Source organism: Pleuronectes platessa, chromosome 19 (assembly GCF_947347685.1).
Source record: "Pleuronectes platessa chromosome 19, fPlePla1.1, whole genome shotgun sequence".
In the NCBI taxonomy this organism is placed as follows: Eukaryota; Metazoa; Chordata; class Actinopteri; order Pleuronectiformes; family Pleuronectidae; genus Pleuronectes; species Pleuronectes platessa.
In genome coordinates, this window is record NC_070644.1 from 5,678,875 (window position 1) to 5,701,315 (window position 22,441).

Here is a 22,441-nt window from a genome sequence, read left to right on the forward strand (position 1 = left end):
GAGCAGAGGTATCATTCCTGTGCTATTTTCTCAAGAAGCACCCGTTTAAAACCGCTGCCCGTTGCCATGGCAACAGCAAAAAAATTGATGCTGGACCTTGTATATCATTGCATTTTATTACCGTTGCCGGGAAATGACTCACAAAGTGTTCTCAGTCGCACAAGCACAGGCTCGCAGTAATGGGACACCTAGTCACATTTGGAGTGTGTATGTGTTTGTGCAGGCTGGTCTCATGAAAAATTTCATAGAATATGCTACTAAAAGTAATGCACTAGAATTCTTATGAATTCCTCTAAAATGTGAGTCAGGAGGCTGGGGACACGTGACCTATGCACTTCTCTCTCTTCGTGAAAAAAAAAACAAAAAAACTGGCGGACATTCATCTAACCCTAAACCCTAATATGAAACATACATATGAAGTCTGCACCACGGTGATTCAGCAGAGTGACAGCCGCAGGAATAAGCTGTTCCTGAACCTGCTGGTCCGGGAACGGAGGACCCTGTAGCGCCTCCCAGAGGGGAGGAGGGCAAACAGTCTGAGGCTGGGGTGTGAGAAATTGGGTTGTCTCTAACTTGGTCCAGAGTGAAACACATGATTGTGTATAAAGCAAACATACATATTTGGACCATATCTGGCCATTAAATACCACTTAAAACAGATTTGACAGATTTGATCCAGCCTGGACCTCAAAGGGGTCTGAGAATGTAAACCCCAGTGGGCCTGTGTTTGGAGCAAGATGAAATGTAAACTTTGTCGTAGGACAAAACCAAAGACATCATCGTAAAGGCCTTGACCTCGGGAGTAACATTATGTCAGTTGGAAAATTGTGGAAGGCTCCTGCTTCTCAGGGATGACCTTTGAACCCTGCACCTGAGTCAGTTTTGATGACTTACAGGATGGAAACTAAATACAGTGCCTTGCATAAGTATTCACCCCCCTTGGACTTTTTCCCATTATGTACTGTTACTAACTGGAATTCAAATAGACTTAAATAAACTTTTTCCCGTTTGATCAACAAAACATGCATAGTACTTTGGAGGTGCAAAATAAATTGTATTGTGACACAAACAATAATGAGAACAAAAAAGTTGACATCTGTTGGGTGCATAAGTATTCACCCCCCTGTGTCAATACTTGGTAGAACCCCCTTTCGCTGCAGTTACAGCTGCAAGTCTTTTGGGGTATGTCTCTACCAGCTTTGCACATCTAGAGATGGAAAGGTTTGTCCATTCTTCTTGGCAAAAAAGATGAAGCTCAGTCAGATTGGATGGAGACCGTCTGTGAACCGCAATCTTCAAGTCTTGCCATAGATTCTCTATTGGATTGAGGTCTGGGCTTTGACTGGGCCATTTTAAGACATTAACATTCTTTAATCCAAACCATTCCTTTGTAGCTCTGGCTGTATGTTTAGGGTCATTGTCCTGCTGGAAGATGAACCTCCGCCCCAGTCTCAAGTCTTTTGCAGACTGCATCAGATTTTCTTCAAGGATTTCCCTGTATTTGGCTCCATCCATCTTTCCCTCTATTCTGACCAGTTTCCCTGTACCTGCTGAAGAGAAGCATCCCCACAGCATGATGCTACCACCACCATGTTTCACTGTTGGGATGGTGTGCTCAGGGTGATGGGCAGTGTTGGGTTTTCGCCACACATAGCGTTTTGCATTGAGGCCAAAAAGTTCAATTTTGGTCTCATCTGACCAGAGCACCTTCTTCCACATGTTTGCTGTGTCTCCCACATGGCTTCTGGCAAACTCCAAACGGGATTTTTTATGGATCCCTTTCAACAATGGCTTTCTTCTTGCCACTCTTCCATAAAGGCCAGATTTGTGGAGTAGACGACTAATAGTTGTCCTGTGGACAGATTCTCCCACCTCAGCTGTGGATCTCTGCAACTCCTCCAGAGTAACCATGGGCCTCCTGGTTGCTTCTCTGATTAATTTTCTCCTTGTCCGACTCTTCAGTTTGGGTGGACGGCCTCCTCTTGGTAGGTTTGCGGTTGTGCCATATTCTTTCCATTTTCTTATGATGGATTTTATGGTGCTCAGAGAGATGTTCAAAGCTCTGGATATTTTTTTATAACCTAACCCTGCTTCATATTTCTCCACAACTTTATCCCTGACCTGTTTGGTGAGCTCCTTGGTCTTCATGATGCTGTTTGTTCAGTAATGATCTCCAACAAACTCTGAGTCCGTCACAGAACAGGTGTATTTATACTGAGATTAAATTGCAGACAGGTGGACCCTATTTACTAATTATGTGACTTGCAAATGTGACTTGTGAATGCAATTGGTCGCACCAGATCTTTGTTAGGGGTTTCACAGTAAAGGGGGTGAATACATATGCACTCAACACTTTTCAGATTTTTATTTGTAAATAATTGTGAAATCCATGTAATATTTCCCCCCACTTCCAATGATGCACTATTTTGTGTTGGTCCATTACATAAACTCACGATGAAATAAATGTTAATCTGTGGTTATACCATGACAAAATGTAGAAAAGTCCAAAGGGGGTGAATACTTATGCAAGGCACTGTATGCACCAGACTTGATATGAACTGTTTTGGAAAGGTCTTGAACTCCGCTACCATAGCCCAATACAAAACTATGGGGGGCGCAATTGAGTAGGGCCAAAACCTTGAAAAAACTAGATTTTACCTTTTTATTAGTAAGAAAAACTCAATCTGAATAAACAGGTGTTTAAAGAAGCATGCAAGGTTCCCGGTCGCAATCAAACAAAATAGTGAAAACAGATTTGAACTACAAAAGATGGGAGCAACACACACACACGTACGGGAACGCAACTTCAATTTGTAGTTCTCTGTATGGGTCTTCCGGGTTGAGATTAGGGTTGTGAAAATAGGGTTTAGAAAACATATTAGCGGTTTGTTTTTTTAACCATGAAAGAAAATATTGAAACTGAAACACACATATCTCTACATCGATATCATCAAAACTCATTTTATTAAGAAACATTGCTAAAATATAACGTTTTCCACCAAGAATACAGCAATCTCAGCCATCTTGCTTGATCAGGCTTGGCGAAGTAGGACTGCATAATTTTATTCATCCACCCTGTCTTTTTATGGAAGCTTTCTTTCTTCCTTTCTTAAAACCTTTGCAGTTATAAATCACGACGCAATGTCTTTTTAAAAAATGTAATTGATGTCAAAAACATGGGCCATGACCTATTCTTGGATTTCTTATAATTTATAGCTTGTCACATATTTATTCACCATCAGTGTTCTTATGTAAAATTAAACCATGGCAACTCTCTTAGTTGTAGGGCTGATGCAGAATTCAATCATTGTCCCACATTTATTGCAAACAAACTCTAAGCCCAAACTACCAGGGCACAAGTCACTCTGATGTTTGACAGATAATTCAAAGCTGACATTCAGTTTTAATTCCCACTGCTTCAGAAGTGGAGGGATACTAATCGAGATTTGCAGGTTGGGTCATTTATAGCAGTCTTCTGAAAACGTGTTGAAAATGTAAAGCGTCTTATAAGACAACATTTAAACAGTAAAACAAAGTGGGGAACAGGATGAGCACAGAGGAAAGTATCTGATGAGGTGGAGGAGATAGCGAGGTGAGCGGTTTCTGCCTCAGATGAGAACAGAGAGCTGCGTGTCAGGGGATGAATCAAAGGTGTCTGCCAGACTGGAAAATGGGGGAACGAACTGCTGATGACCCACTGAAGGTTTGGCCGCCATTTTCTTCCAACATCTTGCACTTTTCATAGACTGTACTTTTTTGTGTCTATTTGTTTGACTTGATTAGTGGCCAGCAACAGAGAGGAACCTTTTTGATGTAGGTTCCTTAAACATTGTCTCAAAAGCAAGAGCTGGTTGCATTAATCGTTTCATGCCTTACGTTTAATTTAGCTGACGCTTTTTTTCAAAGCGATTTACAATAACTGACTTTTTTTCTTAATCCAAGGTGTAGTCGTAAGAGATGTGTCTTTAGCCTGCGTCAGAAGATGTGTAGACTTTCTGCTGTCCTGATGTCAATGGGAGCTTGTTCCACCATTTAGGAGCCAGGGCAGCAAAAAGTCGTGATTTTGTTGAGTGTTAGGGTTAGGGTGAGTGTTTTGCTCGCAGTGAGGAGAATAAAGAATAACCAATTATTCATTTTTTTACATTAGCAGATGCACACAAACATCAATACCACACAAGAATAGTTAAAAAGTTAAACCAAGGTGAAAATCAGGTTACGAGCCAAAGACACCAAACAGGACATAAGCCATTTAAGTGGTTATTTTTCGCAATTCAATCTAAAGAGCTTTTTCCATCACAATTCTATTGTGGCTATTTTGGCTTCCAGATAGTTAGTATTATCTTTCTTCAATAGTAAATATTTCCTGAGTATAGCATGCAATCATTCATTGGTAACAAATAATAATTTAGAAATTTGTAATTATCCTAATATATATATATATATATATATATATATATTGTGAATGTATAAGTCATGAACTACTGCACAGGATTTTAAGTTTACAAATACAACATTTTTTCAAATGCAGAGAAAAGTTACAGTCAGGTGAAGAGAAGACAAGTCATTCACGGACGAGAAAACATTCAGTTTTCCAGCTTTCATCAAAACGGCATTTTAATGTCAATGCCATTTGAAGGAGGAGTGCAACTTCTTACTTATTTTTTTTTAATATGCTTTTTCAGTCCCTTCCTGAGTAAGAAAAAGCTGTCTCACATCTGTCCGTTAAATATGAAGCTGCAGCCGCCAGGTGAGATCCTTAGCTCAGTATAAAATAATGGAGGGAAAGAGCTAGCTTGACTATTGGTTTGTGTAATCTGCAGTTTTGAAGCCTTTAGTTTGGCATTTCGTCCAGCGCCATCTTGGTTTGATCTAGAAGTAACCAAAGACGCTGCATGCCCACCTACACCTGTAACCTGCACCCATTGGATGTTATTAGCTGTCAATCAGACACTATCCATGTCCTAATGCTTTGTCTCTAAATGGGACCGTAATTTACTAAAAAGAACGTCATGGTGTTTTGAAGAATACTTGAAACTAGCAATTTTGATAATAAACTCATTAGGAACATGTTTACTGATGTAAAAAATCAAGTAAGAAGTAGGATCAGAGACATTTATTCAAACAGACTTCTTTGAAAACCAGTGGAGTCACCCTCTGCTGGTCATTTGAGATAATACACGAGTCAGGGAGTTCTACATTGGCTTCACTTTCTGGACCTGGAGTCTACATCCATTTGTATATGGTTCAAAGCCTCTTAAAGCTTACTTATTAATCAATCTGGTTTGAACTTTATTTTGTCGTCAGTCGCTGTTTTGTATTATTTCTGTGTCGATTTAGGTATATTGGATTTGTTTTTTGTATTCTTTATCTCATATTCCTTGTGCATCTGTTAAGTTACCTTTTATTATCCCTCATGTCAAATTTTCCTGTTTTATTCTGAAGCCCCTTTCCTTGTGTCTCCTACTGGTTTAGTTCCAGTCTTTTACTTGTGATTGCGTGCCCCTGTCCGGATGTTTCACCTGTGTCCACTGATCCCTGACATTTCTCCTATCCCTGTGCTCCCAGTCAAATGTGTCAGGTCGTCGATTCAGTTTTGTTTTTTATGTCCAGTTCCTGTGTCTCCTGATCTGTTTTTAGTTTCAGTTTCGTATCACCAGAGTTCTTCAGCTGACAAAACATTTTTTACAGGCCTTGCGGTCTTTCTTTGTTTGCATTTGGGTCCAGCTCAGCAAGTAACGTGACGTTGTGTTATCTGTATCACACCCAAGCTATCCTCATGTTAAACCTTCTTCTCATTTTGTGAGAAAGCAAATGAGCATTTTTCCCAAGTGCTGAAATATTCCGTTGCACGTTATCAACAATGTGTTGCATGAATATCAGCAGAAGTTCCTGCTTCAGTCTTAAGTAATAACATGTCGTTTTATGATTGAAAAATATCAAAGTTTGACATTCTTCCATTAAAAGAATATAGAAATAGTAACACATCAGTTCCTAAATATATATAAATCTATTCCATAACAATACAAATATGGACATACAGTGATCCCAAAATCTTTACTTACTATGTAGCTATTTTGTCAAATCAACTTTTTGTATCTTATGTATCTTAAAATATTTGAAATATTATTTGCAAAAAAACTGAATCGCCAGGAATAAAGACCCTATTTGAAGTAATGCATATAACAAAACAACTGCAGGTTCAAACATTAAATGTTATATATTATTAATACAAACCAATATTCTCTGCTATGCATATATTAGCTGCTGCTGATGTGTAATGACTAGTATCCTGTCAATTGGTAAATTACAATGTTAAAGAATTTGTCTGACAGAGGTTAAAACTGAGAATGTTAAAATCCTCATGTTCGTTATGAGAGATTTGATCGGAATCGCCTCATGAATGTGACTCTCATGAATCTGAATTTGAGCCATCGCATTATTCAAAATGATGTCTGCCACCAGGGGAGGAGAGGGACTTTCCACTGTGATGAGCGCCGGCCTGTTAAGACACAAACACACAGTAAAAAGTTCAGCAACCTGAATATATAGCCCACTTAGTTAAAGTGCTGTGAAAATACCACATACCCCCGGTTGTCCTCTGGAGAAGTTGGCATGAGCATAAAGCAGCACTGCAATGTCGTGATGTCCGGCCTCCAGTGCAATGGACAGGGCTGTGCTTTCCTCCTGAAAACATAAAATCATAAAAATTACAAGAGGTTTTCCAGTTTATTGTACATTTACAGGAGACAAGTGCATATTTGTGTATTTAATGAAATAGAAGCTTCTCTGTTTTCCTGAAATACTTTAAATCCTTATCTAAATGTTTGCTGCCTTTGTTTGTAATTCAGAGTGAGTTGTGGCGGTGAGTCACATACACCGTCGGTCAGGGTGGCGTCGCAGTCTGCTTGGGCCAGCAGGAGTTTCACGATGTCAGCGTGGCCATGCTCGCTGGCACACATCAGCGCGGTGGAGCCCTCGTCATCCTGGAGGTTGACCTCCGCCCCCTGCGCCAGGAGGGCCTGCACCACGCCCATTCTGCCGTGGCTCACAGCCAGCATGAGAGCGGTCTGACCGGCCTGGATGGCAGGCGGGAGGGGTCAAACGCAGCACGCAAGGTTAATGATGCCGAGTCCACACATCTCCAACATTTCAATTTCTAATTAATTGTCTGTATGACCTCAGGTCTCTTTGTCAGTGGATCAGGCAAAGCTGTGAAAAAAACTTTCCACTAATAAATTATGAATGACTGAATAATTAGGAGCTTTTTTTAAATCTTTTGACAGATAAATAAATGTATACAAATAACTTCTAAAGGAATTATTAGAAAGTTATGGACCTGTAAAAGAACTTGTAAAGTGCAATAACACGTGTCACGAAATGCTAATGTGTTCACAGAAATGTACAAATAAACAAAAACAACTTTTGATAACCACACTTAATGGCTGCAAGATGGATTTTTCTATTAAGGGAGAATATAAATAACAGACATACTGAACATAATGGGTGAGATGCAGGAAGACAAAGTGTGACAAAGGGGGTGATGGGACATATATACATATGTTATACAAAATTTATATTCAAAGGAAGTAGTAAAATAAGATAAAATAGTAAATTAGTAAAGAGGAAAAAGTTTTTTACTGTAATTTCCCATATGTCTTTTTTTCTTATGCAGGAACAGATATATAACCCCACAGCTGACATTCACAGATCTGACATACGCGTGTAATAATCCTAAAGAAACCTTCTCTCCTCTTAAAGGATGGAATCAGCAACACGTCTTCTAGACATCATTTCGATTAACAAAGGTGCGGACAGGAAGTCACGTCCTCCACCTGCGAACAGACTGGCTCACCTGGCTGGCCTTGGCGTTGACCTCTCCCTTTGTGAAGAGCTGCTCCACAACCCTCATGTCCTCTGCACTCTCCACAGCTGCTAGCGCCGCCAGCATGATGGGCGTGTAGCCGGCTTTGTTCTGCTGATTCACGTTACACACCTCTGTGGGGATGGTGCCCAGTACAACACAAGAGAGGGAAGGAGAGGATGTAGAGGAGTGTTATCATTTGTGTGGCTCATATCCAGCGACACTGACTGTACTGAGTTTTACTATGGTTAAAACCCCTGGTTAGAAATTACTGTTTTCTTTTTAAAAATAGAGGTCACATGTAAATGAGGTGTATATCAGACATAGAAACTATGTAAGCACTCTAGACCAGGGGTTTTTCAGGCCAAGGACCCCCAAACCGGTGGAGAGATGGAGCAGGGACCCCCTACTATATATATTGTATAAAATTGTGTTTTATATTAAACTGGGCCTAGTGCCATATATAAACATAGATACCCTGTTATTGTGCATTCAATACTAAGCTATTCAAATATTACACTGGTTCATATATTCATGTTTTTAATTTAAACATGTGCACGGTACAGGATGGCCATGCCACTGCCATTTATAAACATAAATCTTGCATACAAGACTGAGCTATTAAAGTAATTCACAGATTCATGTTTTTATTTTAAACATACATGTAGAAGAGACAGTGAATCCACAAGCCATCTATGGATGGCACACATACTCCCATATTAGTGAGATGTCGGACCCTGATGGGTAGCACACAACGTGTCTAACCTTGGACGGATGGAGGTTGTCAGGCAGAGGGTCATATCAGCCTCACAATATTTTCGATGCATGTTAATGTGTATTTAAACACATTTTAATTTGTGGAAAAAAAATCAAAGATTATAAAAAATATAAAAAGATCATCTAATCAACCAAATATTTCCCGACCCCCCCTGCAGTACCTCCGAGGACCCCCTAGGTTTCGCGACCCCCTGTTGAAGACCTCTGCTCTAGACGCTTCAAAGCAGCACTATGTAAGTTTTGCTGAGCACCAGCCGCCTCTGCAGCAACAACAGGTGATAAACGCCTCTGTGCTCAGAGTCTCAGCTTTCCACTGGAGCGCATGGGAGTTGGAGCCTCCGGTTCCCGACATTTAACCAAACCTCTAAAATGACCAAGCTTTTAGCAGGGACCTGGTGGCATGGGATCTTTCAGGGGGCTCCCGACCCTGTCGTCTTTGCAGTCCTCTGTACACAGCCTATCTCAGAATTGAAGGGAGTTCTCATAAAATTGTCATTGCTTTGGACCAACATAATCAGCTGTTCTCAAGGGGCCCCCCTCTCGGCTCGGGGGCCCAGGCAAGTGCTCACTTTTTGCCTACCCTGTTGCAACGCTCCTGCTTAAACAAAAACATGCCGAATGGTGTATATTACCCATCATCCCTGGTGTCCAGAGCTCCATAAATAACCAAGCTTTCATTCTCGCTGTGCAATTAAAAGTTCTCAGAAGCATGTATTTCGAGAGTGCTTGAGTTTCACATAATTGCTAACACACACACTCTCAGTGCATGGTTCTTTCTTTTTCTTATCCTCAGACAGTTAGACAGACAGCTACTTAAATAACAAAAAAAGACATTCTTGATACAGTATTTGAATATGTTCATTGTTTGTTTTGATTTTATGTTATATTTCACATGTCCTTAGTCGATCCAAAGAGAAAGAAAAAACCTCAAGTAGTAGCAAGGCTTTTAGACAAACGACAGAGAAGATGTTTCCCCCGTTCTTCATAATCACTGTTCTCTGAACTTGTGTCCCCTCATACACAACTGGAGAAAATGTTGAAGCACTCCAAAATGTCTCATTCAGCTGTCTGGGACGTATGAGGATCGATAAAGAATTTTAAAAGCTGCTTCATGAGCAAGACCACATAAGCAAGACCACAAAAAGAAAACATCTCCCTTGGTTGGTTTCGCAAACGTCAATAAACTCTTTCTATTCACTCTGCTGTTATACGAGGCCAGGGTTTCATTTGAGCAACATTTAATAATTTACAGTTTAATTGTATATAGTGCATAGTACTCTTATGCTGTCATCTTGTCCTTGGAAGTTTAGTCTTGCAAATAGTTTGAACTCATGATCCACAGAGTAACTCTTTGTTGGCCTATCTGCCTCTAAGTGGCTATTGAGAAGCATAGTAATTGCGAATTGAACAAGGATTCTCATCTCTATAAACCTCTTTATCCTTGCCTCTTTCTCTGCTGTGTAATCATCATACAGAATTTTACTCAAAAGCACAGTAATTGTTCGAGTTTCTAAAATGCATGCCACTAGGATAAGTTTCTCTTAACCCTTCTTTTGTTACGCAAAGACAGAAAACTGTGGAGAAACTGAATCAAATTCTCACAGCGTGGAGCGACAGACCAAAACTAAAAAGGAAGGAAGTTTGTTAGAATGATGACCCGAGTTGCACCGTACCTGCATCCAGCAGTCTCTTGACAATGCCAAAGTTGGAGTGAGACACGCTGTAGTGCAGAGCTGTGTTTCCATTGCCGTCGACCATATTCGCAATGTGCCGCAATACCGCAGGCGAAATGACCCGGAACGCTGACAAGTAGTCTGCCACAGCATCGGGAGCAGCCGACTTGTGGCTGGACGCGGAGAACCACTCCTGCTGGAGCGTTTGTAGGCAGTTATGCTGCAAGGGACAGAATGATCAAACTCAAATATGTGTATACTTTTTCATGCGTCCTCATAAATGCCTTGCAAGATGCAGCCGTAATTCACAGTGTGCAGAGCAGTTTCAACTTTGAATCGATGGGAATATCTTTTACAGGGATGAGAGCGACAGAACACAGACGAAGAGCATCGTAAAGAAACAAATAACTATGACACTATAAACTCACTATGAAGATCTACAAAACAACATCATAAAGGAAGAGCCTTAAGAATCTGTTTTCATTTCCCCGGCAAAAACTTTGTATCATGTTCAGTGTTTTTCCATTTCAAGTTACATCATAGGATTTATCTTGACTGTTGAACTTCCTGTAGTTTAAAATGAATAGGAAAGTGAGGCGTCTCTTTCACTGTGAAATATTATTGTTTCTAACTTCAAGCAAAATTCCACGGCACAAAATTACAGAGTCGTCACATTCCTGTGCTATTTGTTTCCTTTCTTTCTGAAAGACAGATTTGAACACACCCTGTCCCGGTATCTCCCCACGCACACTCAATCTGTGACATACCATTAAATGTGGTAAACACACAAACACACACACAGACACACACACACACACAAAAATGTGTGTACTTCTATCTTAGTGAGGACACTCATAAACATAATACATGCCTTAGCCCCTTACCCTAACCTTAACCATACAAACTAACTGCCTAACCCTAAACCTCACCCTAACCCTAACCTAATTATAACCGTAAAACCAAATCTTAACCCTCAAACAGCCCATTGAAAAAGTGAAGACCGGTCAAAATGTCCTCACTCTGTAATAATAATAATAATACATTTTATTTGTATAGCGCTTTTAAAAGGTACTCAAAGGCACTTATCATGGTAAAAACATTGACAATAAAAACAATAACAATAATGTATCATTATAGCAGTTAAATAGAGTCATTTTACATTGAAAACAATTATGATACATAAATAGATCATAGATTAAAAACAGATTTAGAAAGGTGCATTTTGTAGGGTCTATGCTTAAAATGGTCCTCACAAAGATAAAAGTAGAGGAACCCCCCAAGACACACACACACACACACACACACACACACACACACACACACACACACACACACACACACACACACACACACACACACACTAACGCACACTAACGCACACTAACGCACACACAATATTAATACCTCTCACTCTGAATATAGAGAACAAAACATACCAATTCCCTGTTGGGTAGAGCTGTGTCATCACTCAGGTGCATCTTTAAGGCTTGACAAGCAGAGAAAATCTTTTCACTTAACTTACACCTAAAAGAAATAAAATGCCACAGATTACACAGTGTCAGTTCCCACGAGAGAAGACAACTCATACGTTACACTCACAGAGTAAAACATTAAGATGCATTGAGGCTTTTTAAAGCAGAAATCCTGTTCAACTGAGAGGCTTTGGCTTTAAAGACTCTGACATTACCTCTGTTGTGTGTGCGGCTTTGACGTCTTCACCCCCTTGTTGGAGCCTCCTTTGCCCTTTCTTGCTTGAGTCGTACCTTGAAAGGGTTCCCTTAACTTTTTGTTTCCTCTCCTGTCCCCTTCCTCCGAGTTTCCTTTCTCACTGACCGGGAGCTCATAAGGCGGCATGGGGTCCAGTCTAAGGGCAAAAAGCAAGAGTTAATACACAGAGAAAATATCTATCCTATCACATCCAAGTGTTAAGCAGTAAAATATTAGTTTAGTCGTCAGATACTAACCCTGCTGTCACCCTCATGAACTTCATGCTCCTCCTGTTACTGCTACAGCCTGGCTCTCCATTCTGTTTCTTTGTCACAGGCAGATGCACGCCAGGATAAGCTGACTTGTCTAGAAATAATGATGAAACCAATGCATCTGAAGCTTAACATAGACAACTCCTAACTCCTGCAGTCTGTTTTATTAACTGCACACATACACATATGCATATACAACAGATATACAGTAGGTTTATCTCGACAGGACTTAGTGAGGATATATTGTTGATTCTTTAAATATTCTTACACATCTGAAGGCCACATTTTTAAGGGGAAAGTTTCCTGACACCAGTTCCTCCTACAAACCCATTCAATTTTAGACTCCCAGCCACAAACTGCTATGTGCAATGAACTGCCTTCCAAAACCAGATATCATTCCAAACATTGCAAGTGTATCCCTCAGAAAGTCAAACCTGCCAAGCCAAAGGCAGCCACTTCCTTTAAACCTAACACAAGTATAAACTAGGCCTCAGGAGTGGTCTGGAAAATGAATATTTTTAACATAAGCTAAAGTTTTGCAGAGAGTTTTTGTATCCTCCGAATGTTGACTGTATATTTCTAATGAAGATTATATTGAAACTAAATTGTTTGGAATCACAACACATTGCCACACACACACATGTTTACCTTGCAGGGCCGAGGATGCCTGTTGCTCTAACAGCTGTATCATTCTTTTCACCTCAGATTCATTGCCGCTCTGTTGGCAGGTTTCTGGGTTTGTTTTTTCACATTTAGAGTGGACTGACAGTGGAAATGGAGACTGGTACTCTCTGCTGACTGTGAAAAGAAAGAGAAAATGTTTCAATCTTACCAACATGACGTTACAACATCTTACATAAGATCAATTAAATATCAAATTTACCAAGTGGAGTTTTTGACAACTCTTGATGATATGGAGCTTTATTTGAATGAGTGGGTTTCTATGGTGCACAAGGATTTTCTAATTTGGGTTAGAGTTTAGCAAGATAACTGATGTACATTGGTTTTATGCTTCTTCACTTAAAGAGGATCTTTGGCAATAAGAAATGCATGTTCAAAAGGGGGAACATGGTGTATGAGGGAAGGCATTTCTTCAGGATACACACAATGATTTGTGGTGAGATTCATAAGAAAACTCGACAGAGTATTTTAAGAAGCAAATCCCTGCAGGGTTACCTGGTGGCTGAGAATATAAATGATGGACCTCAGCTTTGTTGTTGCCGGACCACCTGGAGCTGTCGTTTCCTTGACCACTGTACTGGTTTGAACAGTCCTCTGTGAGCAGGTTTCCATGCTCCCCGAGGAGCTTCTGCATCTTTTCTATGTAGTGGTTAAGCTCAGGGTCCCACTGGGACTGCGAAGATTGCTGGAAACTCGGGGCAGGTGTACTGCGTGAAGATGAAAAATCCCGTATCCTCCCCTCTCCTACACCGATACTTCTTGTCTTGATAGGGTCAGGCAGATGGGATGGTCCAGAGGCCATATTTCGGGTTTTCAGTCCTACCAGGAAATTCTCATTAATATTTGTGAACCCTACACCAGTGTCTCTGGTCATTTTGAGACCATTTCCAACCAGAGTTGCAGTTCCGACACCGATGGTACGGGTCTCTGGGGTGCGTTTGATGTCTGTGACCCGGTTCCCTACAGACACAGCCCTTGTAAGAGTCTGAGTGGTGTTGGTGTGCTTGTCTTGGGTACTGAGGAGAGTATTAGTGCTGGAGTCTGTGCTGAAGGTATGCCTGGTGTTGGTAAAGCGAGACACTGAGCTGGATACAGTGTTGGTACGCTGTGAAGCTGTCAGCGGTGATGCCATGATTCCCAGTTCAGCTCTATTGATTGGATCTGTGGCCATACCTTCAGAAACCAGTTCCTTTGGTTCACAGATGATCACATCAACAGAACAGTCCCCACAAGCCACTGAACGATACTGAGTCTTTCCTTTCTTTAACCCCACAATCTCCATTGGTGGCTCTGTGTTGGTTTCTGCATCACACATCTTTATCTCCGTCAAAACGCCCTGTGTGTTTGTTAAAACCTGAATCCCCACGCCCTTTTCTTTGGTCTCAACTCGCTCTCTGATCTCCCAGCGGCTCATGGGTAATTCTGGTCCGGTGCAAACGTTCCTCAGCTCCGGTCCACAACATGGTACTCCCACGCTCTTTACCTCTGTTGCCTCCCCCGTGCTGATGTCCCGTACCTCTGTGTGATTACCCACTCCCTGGCTCGTGGTGTGTGGCCTCGCTTCGATACCTGTGCTCACAGTGGATGGCTTTGCAAGACATGCTTTGTCAGCTCTGCTCCTAGCTCCTGCCACCTGAAGCTCCAGTTTCAGCCGACTCATCTCTGTCTGGAGGGCTGATTCTTTCAACTCTGCTTCCAAGTAAGAAATTCTCTCCTTCAGGGCACCAATTAATAGCTGTTGGGCATCAAGCTCTGCTTCCCTCACACTGTAAATTCCTAGATTAACTTCAGTCACCTCCGTTGCAATGTCCCTGGTCTCTACCTGATTTGTGGACACACATTTGTTTTCTTTTGAAGGTTTAGGCAACGTGGCGTCTTCATCAATTCCAACTAGGACTGTATTTTCATGAGCAGAGGTATGGCCTTGTCCTAGCCTAGCGTGCAAATGTCCACCCTTGAGGCTTCTTTCCAGTGCCTGCATCTCTTTAGTCAGTTTCTTGAATTCACTTAGGTTGTTTGGGTCACTCTGCACTGTGTGTCCCTCTTCTGTATGCACCTTAATATCAGACCTTTCCATGCTATCAGCTCTCCTACAGATCCCATCGTTCATGTCCTCATTGTCACTCTGGTTCTTGAGCTGAGAGTGGAGTTGCCTCTTTTCCTCCTGAAGGACTGATATTTTTACCTGGAGGATAGGGATGATTTTCACCTGCTCTTCCAATTCCTTCAGCCTCTGCAGAGCTACCACCATCTGGTCACGGACATGCTGCAGGTGCATGGAGCCGGGACTCGGAACTGGAGTTGTTCTACCAGAGCTCTGTGGGCTAAATGTCAGGCTCCCTGTGCTGCCTCTGGTGCCAAGGGATGAGCTAAGGTGAACATTCATGTCACTCCCTGTTCCAGTAGACTTGTTTCCACTGTTGTTCTGATTATATGCCACAAGGCCAGTGAAGGGGGAAAGTGACCCAGGGGAGCTTACCCCTCCAAAGCTGGCCAGTCGTCGCCGAGGTTGGGGCTGAGGTGGAGGCTGAGGTGGAGGCTGGCTGGTCACCGCCTGCTCCAGGTGCTTGTGGGTCTCCATAGCAGGTCTTTTTATAGATCTTACAGTAGGTTGAGGCTTTGACTCAGTAAGTATTTGAGAGTTTCCTAGTCCCTCATTCTTTGTCAGCTTAGTATCCAAGGAGGGACCATGTGGCGGAGGAAGTGGTGGTCGACCTCTCGCTGTGGCAGATAAACCCAATTGTCTTGTATCATCTGTGCTTGATGATTTGAAGGATTCTTCAGAATACCACTGACTGGATGAAACACCACTCTGCGTTTTTTCTGCATTATTGACAGCCGCTCTGGGCCGCCTCTTAAGGCTTAGCCGCTTAATGATGGTGCAGTTTTGGAAACTGTCCACAAACTTGAGGTTTCCCACGTCAGACTGATGAATGTAGTCAATCCCAAAGTAGTTAGGAACACACTCTTCAGTTCTTTGACCTATTAGAATAGTGATAGATTATTTTTTTGTAATTGTCTGAACACAGGGCTAGAGAGAAGAAACTCTAAAATACGTGTCTCTCTGAATGCATGTAATAAAAACACAAGTTATCATTACTTTACGGAATTTTTAACAATAAAATTAGACAACAAATTCGCAACACTATTTGTATTGATCATTTCAAGAATTTTGAAATCTTCATAATAACTGCAACATGCCATGCTATATCCTCGATACCCTTACAGGTTTTTTTTCCCTTACCTCAGTGTTACACGCTCATCAGGAACCATCTATTTGAGTCTAGAGTCTTTCGTCTGTCACCTCGAAAGTTGTTTTCTGACTACAATCTCTTTCTCTCTCTTTCTCTCAACAAGAAGAGGAGGGATGGAGGAGGATTTTCCAATCGTGTAGACAGTCTGTTTTCAGTAGTCACTTCTCTGCAAATGGTATGTCTCAACATAGACTGAACCCACTCTATAATTACTTTGCAACTTTCCCTCTAAATGCCCAGCCATACTCTTGGCAGGTTTTCTCAACCACAGACCATCTTCCAAGTATTTTCGCCAGTGAATAAACAAAAAGTAACAGAGATCTTACACATTCAAGAAACACTTGACACAATAAATATTGTAATTCACTAAAAAACAGGTATAACTGCACTCGTATGGCTAGAGTCAAACAACACATGTTGATGGAGGCACTCATTTCTTGGCAATGTTAAGTTTTAATTTACATTTGAATACATTTTGTGAATCACACAACACAAAATGTACAATTAATGTCAAAATGATTACAAATTTCAGAAATTAAACTATTGTAATAGTAGACATTGAAGTACCTGACACAGTTCTTAAGATGTCCTGGCCTTGATCCATGAATCCGTTTCAAAAGGAGCCAATTAAAGAGCAACCCTGTACATCCAGTTAACTGAATAGATATGGAAACATAACTTAAATGCTTCCCATCTTGATTATTAGCTTTTCTTTGTAAGGTATCATTATACCTTACATAGAAAAGCTCTCTCTCTCTCTCTCTCTCTCTCTCTCTCTCTCTCTCTCTCTCTCTCTCTCTCTCTCTCTCTCTCTCTCTCTCTCTCTCTCTCTTTCTCTCTCTCTCTCTCTCTCTCTCTCTCTGCCCAGGTTCAGCAGTCTATATTCTAACCTTGCAGTGCTTACACAAAGGAAATAGTATACCAGGCCATTAGATCTTATGGTTAATGCTGCAAAAGTCACAGTGGGCAAAAGCCTATAAGCCTCAGCGCACTACAGTGACTCACATCATTGCATTGCCATATCATGTTCTCATCAGTAAGCACCTTCTGTTTTCAGCATGCAGAGGTTTAATCTCGCAAATAATGCACATAGGCTCCAGTTCTGTCTTATTCAGCACTTGTGAACAAATCCCTAACAAAGCCTCAGTTACAGAATGTAATGTAATGTTATGTTATGTTATATTATGCTATGCTATGTTATTTCATGTTATGTTATTTCATGCTATGCTATGTTATGACATTCTATCATATGCTATGCTATGTTATGGTATACTATGTTAGGCAATGTTAAGCAATGTCATGCTTTTTTAATTATGAGTAACATCATTTTGAAACGTCGGCTAAAAAGTTACCACTGATCATTAATAATATGTTGGAGGTGTATATACTACGTCGTTTATTCTGCCCACTATGTAGCATTAAGTGTAAGTTTTATGTGTTTATATGTATGTAAGCATTTATTGTTTATAAAATGAATTCTCATTGTGCATTAAAATGCACATAGACGTAACCCAGCCCTCACTCTGACACTCATCTAGATTCTGTGTGTACATGTGGCCATGACATCAGCAAATTGTCTTTAGATTCAGCTACAGTGACCCTAAGTGTATTTCTGCTGTTGTCAGATTAATGTTACAGAGACATTTAAACATCTGACTGACAGGAGAAATGCATCATAAACTCAAAGTGGAAAAAACAGAAACCATTTGAAATGGGTTAGAAAGACGAGCATGAAAATATTAAAAAAAACTATTAAAAAAGCAACTCACATATCCTCTACAATCATTCTGTCACTAACTTGCACAGTAGTGACAGCAGACTGACCCATGGGGACCATTGCACGTGTCCCCTCTAATGCCCCTGTTAGAATAACACATAACCAAATACAATTTGCGTCATTTATTTCTTTGCATCTACCAATAGCCTGGGATAAAATAGGTTTTACATGAACTTGGTTATCATCTATATTAGATTATTAAGAAATGCATTTTTTTTAACTAATTGCATGTAAGGAAAAACATAGCCTTTGATCAGTAGGAAGACAAATTGTTCGATTACTGGATTTGGCCCAGAGGCTGTTACCAGTCCGTATTGGCTGTTTTTCACTGAGCAATAAAGATCCTGGAAAATTAGCTCAACTTTTGCTAAATATGTCAGGTCGTCATCCTCAGTAGAATCACATTGTGATGCAGGTCTGGGGCTGTTGGTCTTAATTTAGACAAAATTTATTGTAGAAATACAGATAAAGTTTTTGTTTTCAACACTTATCTCTAAAATTCCTCCAGATTTTTCCAAGTCAAAGTATGATTAAAGTAAAACAGAAACCTGGTACTAACTGATAAACAAATGCACCTATAACAGAGGGTCACAAGTAGGCGCTGTTTTATCCAAAAGGGTCACAAGCTGAAATTACTTTGTGTGAGTTTTAAGAATTTGCCTGATTATTATTTAACTTGTCAGATACAACGAAGCAAAGAATCGCCCTTACATTTAAATAAAAGTTCTGTTTTGTATATTTGTATTTATAACTTCGTTTGCATTTTGAGTTTATTATTTGCTGTTTTACTTTGAAGCTTCTTTCCTTTACTTCCTATCTTTGTCTGGTTTCCCTCCTTCTTGATTTTCTGCACCTGAATCGATGAGTCACACTTGAGCTCTGGTGTCTTGTCTCCTTTACACTCCTGGATTTCCTTGCACTTCAGTTTTGCTGGTTTGTCTCTTGTTTTTTTCATTGTGTTTCAGTTTTTGCTCCCTGTATTGCTTGTTTGTTTTCTTTTACCTCTTGTCGTAGTTTGAGTTGGTTCTTTTGCTTTGCGTGTTTTCATTTATTTCCACACATTATGGGCTTCCTGTTTTGAGTCTGTACAAAATCCCTAGACCTAAACATTCAGTCAATGCTAACTTCTTTAGATTGTTATAATGCAATTTCAAAATGCTGTCATCATCAAGTCCATCCTCATCTCGTAAAAAACATTTAATTACCATTACTCGTAACACAAACATCATGATCATATGTCCCACATTTAAAAAAGAGTGGTACTCTATATTTTGACTCTTTTATAAATGATAGCCCATCACCTACAAGTTTAAACTTAGGTTATTATTTATATAGTTTTCGAAGAATACTCTATTTTGCTCCACATCCCCATTCGTCAATTGCTCACTGGAGGCCAAACATTTTTATTGACAAAAAGGATAAATAAGAATAAATAAAGTTAGTTTATAATTTATAATAAAGTTTGTTTTAGGTTTTACTAAGTTTGATCTGCCAGAGATTCCACAGCTTACGTTAATATTAATTTGACAGGTCAGTCAGGTACAATTATTGATGATCTTAAAACAGTTAAACAGCACAAAAACGATATGATTTTTGTCTATTTACTCCAAAGCCATTAGTCATCTGACAAAACACCATATAACATGTGAACTGGCATGCAGCCTTAAACAATTGTTTGATTTGTCATAGGACATATTTTACTTGGTGAATGAATTTTTTTCAACAAATATCCTTCTAGCGCATTTTTAAACCCCCCAAAAAGCTGATCAAATATCACTGTCAATTTGTTAATGTTGTTAAAAGTCTCAGGATCCCAGATTAAAACTAAATGGATCATGGATTTCTGGTTTGAACTCTGACACTGTCAAACAAACTCCCCTTCAAAATCAGATCAGCAGAGTGAGTAGCTCAGTTTAAAAAGCGGTTACAAAGCTATTCTGCAGTTCAAGTTTTCCTTTTATATTCTAGTATTTACTATTATTTCATTGTGCTTCCATCTGCACCTTGTAACTCTGGTTTTGAAAGTGCTATAGAAATATAGTTTATTTTTATTTAGATAAAAAAACTCTAAACAACAATTTACCCCAGTGACATATGAGCTACACCTTCCTAGAGCTGAGTGATACTACATGTTTTTTTTTTTTTTATTCTGTAGCTATTTGTAGGATGTTTCTTATGGACCTGACCTGCTCTAATGCTGCGGGTTCCAGTTACAAGCAGCAGGAAGTGCCACGCTCCTTCGAATTTAGTCTTTTCCTGAACCTCCTTCATATCCAGCAGCTTGTAAATTGCACAGTGACATCATGTGGACACAGTGGAGAATTGCATTTTACACATTTGTCATACCAGAGCAAGATTATCTAAATACTAATTCAGAGTTTCGAGCAGCAGTTGCAGAAGCATTTTAACTGCACTTGTACCATTTACCATCAACAACAAGAGGAGCGTGTGTGTCAGCATCACACATGACCTCATAGTAACGGCTGTTGTTTTTCCTGGTGCCTTGCTCAAAGTTCAAAGTTCATCTTCAGCTTCGTGTTGTGAAATGGGTCCTGCAGGTTTACAGTGTGTTGTAATTCCAGTCACTTCACAAGCCCCTGTCTTTTAACCTTATCATGTTTGTGTCCCACACAGAGCCAACGGATTACATGCACACACTGCGGTGACACAGTAGCTCGGAGACGACACTCGGCAACGAGCTGAATGTTTATCACAACGAGGAACTATCAGCACAAGTGAAATTAAAGGGATTATACAAAACCAGAGTAAAGAAGGACAATGAGCCCCATTACTTGGACTTTGCCCTGGATCATGCAGGGAAGGCATGTTTTTAATAGTTAACCATGCTGAGTGCTAAATCCTTCATGTCCAGTACAAGCTGTGATGACACTTGGTAAAAAGAAAACAAAAACAGTTTGAGTGAAGGAATTTATTTTGCAAGCAAATGGTGTTTAATGTTACTAAACCAATTTAGTAAATCTCAGAATTGGTTGGCCCTAATGGATGATTATCTACCCACTAATTCCACTAAGATCTGTCTGTATGTGGAATGTGAAAAAAGCTTTATCTAATAGGTTTAACACTTTAAACCTGCCCAGGAAAGTGCACTGTCAAACTTGTTGTGATTTGGACACACAATATGTTTAATATAAATAAGAACTTAATATACAAGTGACCAGAGCTCTGTAGCAGTCAATGTGGGCCGGGAAGTGAGCCTCCATTCTGTGGACCAAGTTGAAAATGTTTTCTTCTACTGTAGCAACTGGCAGTTTGCGGCAAATGACATGTTATTTTTATTTCACCAAATCAAACTGACATGGACATTCATGGGAGTCACGGTCCTGATCTCAGTCATGGCAACAATATTCACAGAATCACTTACTCTAGACTAATCTTCAAAGTAGAAGCACAACATTCATTTTGTTGTTCCGATGTAAAAAAAAAATCTTTGTAGCTGGATTACAGAGCTTTTATTTTGTAAAGTTGTGAATTCGCTTAACAGACCTGAGTCAACATGCAATGAATGAAAAAAATAAGAGTAAATGATTCAAACTTGTATACAAACTTTGACTATAAAACCTTGGACTGTGTATAGAAAACTCTGCACACAAACAATGAAAAGTGTCAGGATATATCGTAGAACTGTTTGATGAGGACTCACTAATGACAAGGAATAATTCTGAAGTCGCTCCGGAGCATTAACACAGACAAAGACAACATAACATTTCAATAAGGCAGGTTTACAACAGGCACTGCACTAGAATTAGAAAACAGGGATAAGGCTATAGTTGAATCATGCAGTGCTGCGTTGCAAACCCTGCACACAATGTTCCAAGAGTCAAGTGTGATGGTTGAGACCGATTGCTATTTCAACTCTAACCTCACACAATTTTTTACCTCTGCCAAGGATGTTATGTTTTCACCCCTGTCTGTTTGTTTGTTAGCAAGATTACGTGAAACTTGATGGTATGGGTCAGGGGAGAGCCCATGCCATTTGGATGTGGATCTGCATTAAGGGCCTGATCCAGGAATGTTTTTTTTCAATTTCTTTAACATTACAAGATGGATTCTCTTAAAAAAATAAGAATTCATGGATCTTGATGAAGAATCAGGCACATTTAAGGAGCTGACATCTGTGAGTGTGTAATCTTTGGTGCAGCTTGACTGAATCTAAGCTGACTGCTGGGCCTTGGCAGAGGTATGAACCCAACTGAGTGCCATTGAAATGATTAATAGTTCATTTTGAATTCTAAACTTTGCTTACAACTTGTAATTAGCTTAGTTTAAAGTGCAGACTGATACTATCTCGATCAGATGGATTCAGACTACAGGTTAACACAAGAAATTACCACTATCTTTGAACTTTGCTCTCGTAGTAACAGAAGCGATCAAACCATTCCCTAGACTGGGAGAACAGATGCTTGTGATTGGTTGGAAGA

At 40.1% G+C, this 22,441-nt stretch overlaps 1 protein-coding gene across 1 annotated transcript; it reads right to left on the reverse strand.

The window, feature by feature from the left end:
- Positions 1-5,058: 5,058 nt before the first annotated feature.
- LOC128462333 (KN motif and ankyrin repeat domain-containing protein 1) lies at positions 5,059-16,829 on the reverse strand. Its single transcript, XM_053447691.1, has 11 exons — positions 16,793-16,829; positions 13,467-15,953; positions 12,939-13,088; positions 12,276-12,384; positions 11,999-12,175; positions 11,748-11,835; positions 10,312-10,531; positions 7,853-7,995; positions 6,876-7,076; positions 6,586-6,684; positions 5,059-6,499 (listed from the first exon to the last, which is right to left on the reverse strand). Exons 1-11 carry the CDS (start codon positions 16,827-16,829, stop codon positions 6,437-6,439), a joined length of 3,774 nt encoding a protein of 1,257 aa, XP_053303666.1. The 3' UTR covers positions 5,059-6,436.
- Positions 16,830-22,441: the final 5,612 nt, after the last annotated feature.

Excerpts from the sequence above, each read along its gene's own strand:
- LOC128462333 (XM_053447691.1), bottom strand. The coding sequence starts at position 16,829 with ATGGATCAAGGCCAGGACATCTTAAGAACTGTGTCAG. Across the intron at positions 12,176-12,275 it reads TTCATGAGGGTGACAGCAGG|ACTGGACCCCATGCCGCCTT; the intron begins GTTAGTATCTGA and ends TTTTGCCCTTAG. Across the intron at positions 6,685-6,875 it reads ACGCCACCCTGACCGACGGT|GAGGAAAGCACAGCCCTGTC; the intron begins GTATGTGACTCA and ends TTATGTTTTCAG.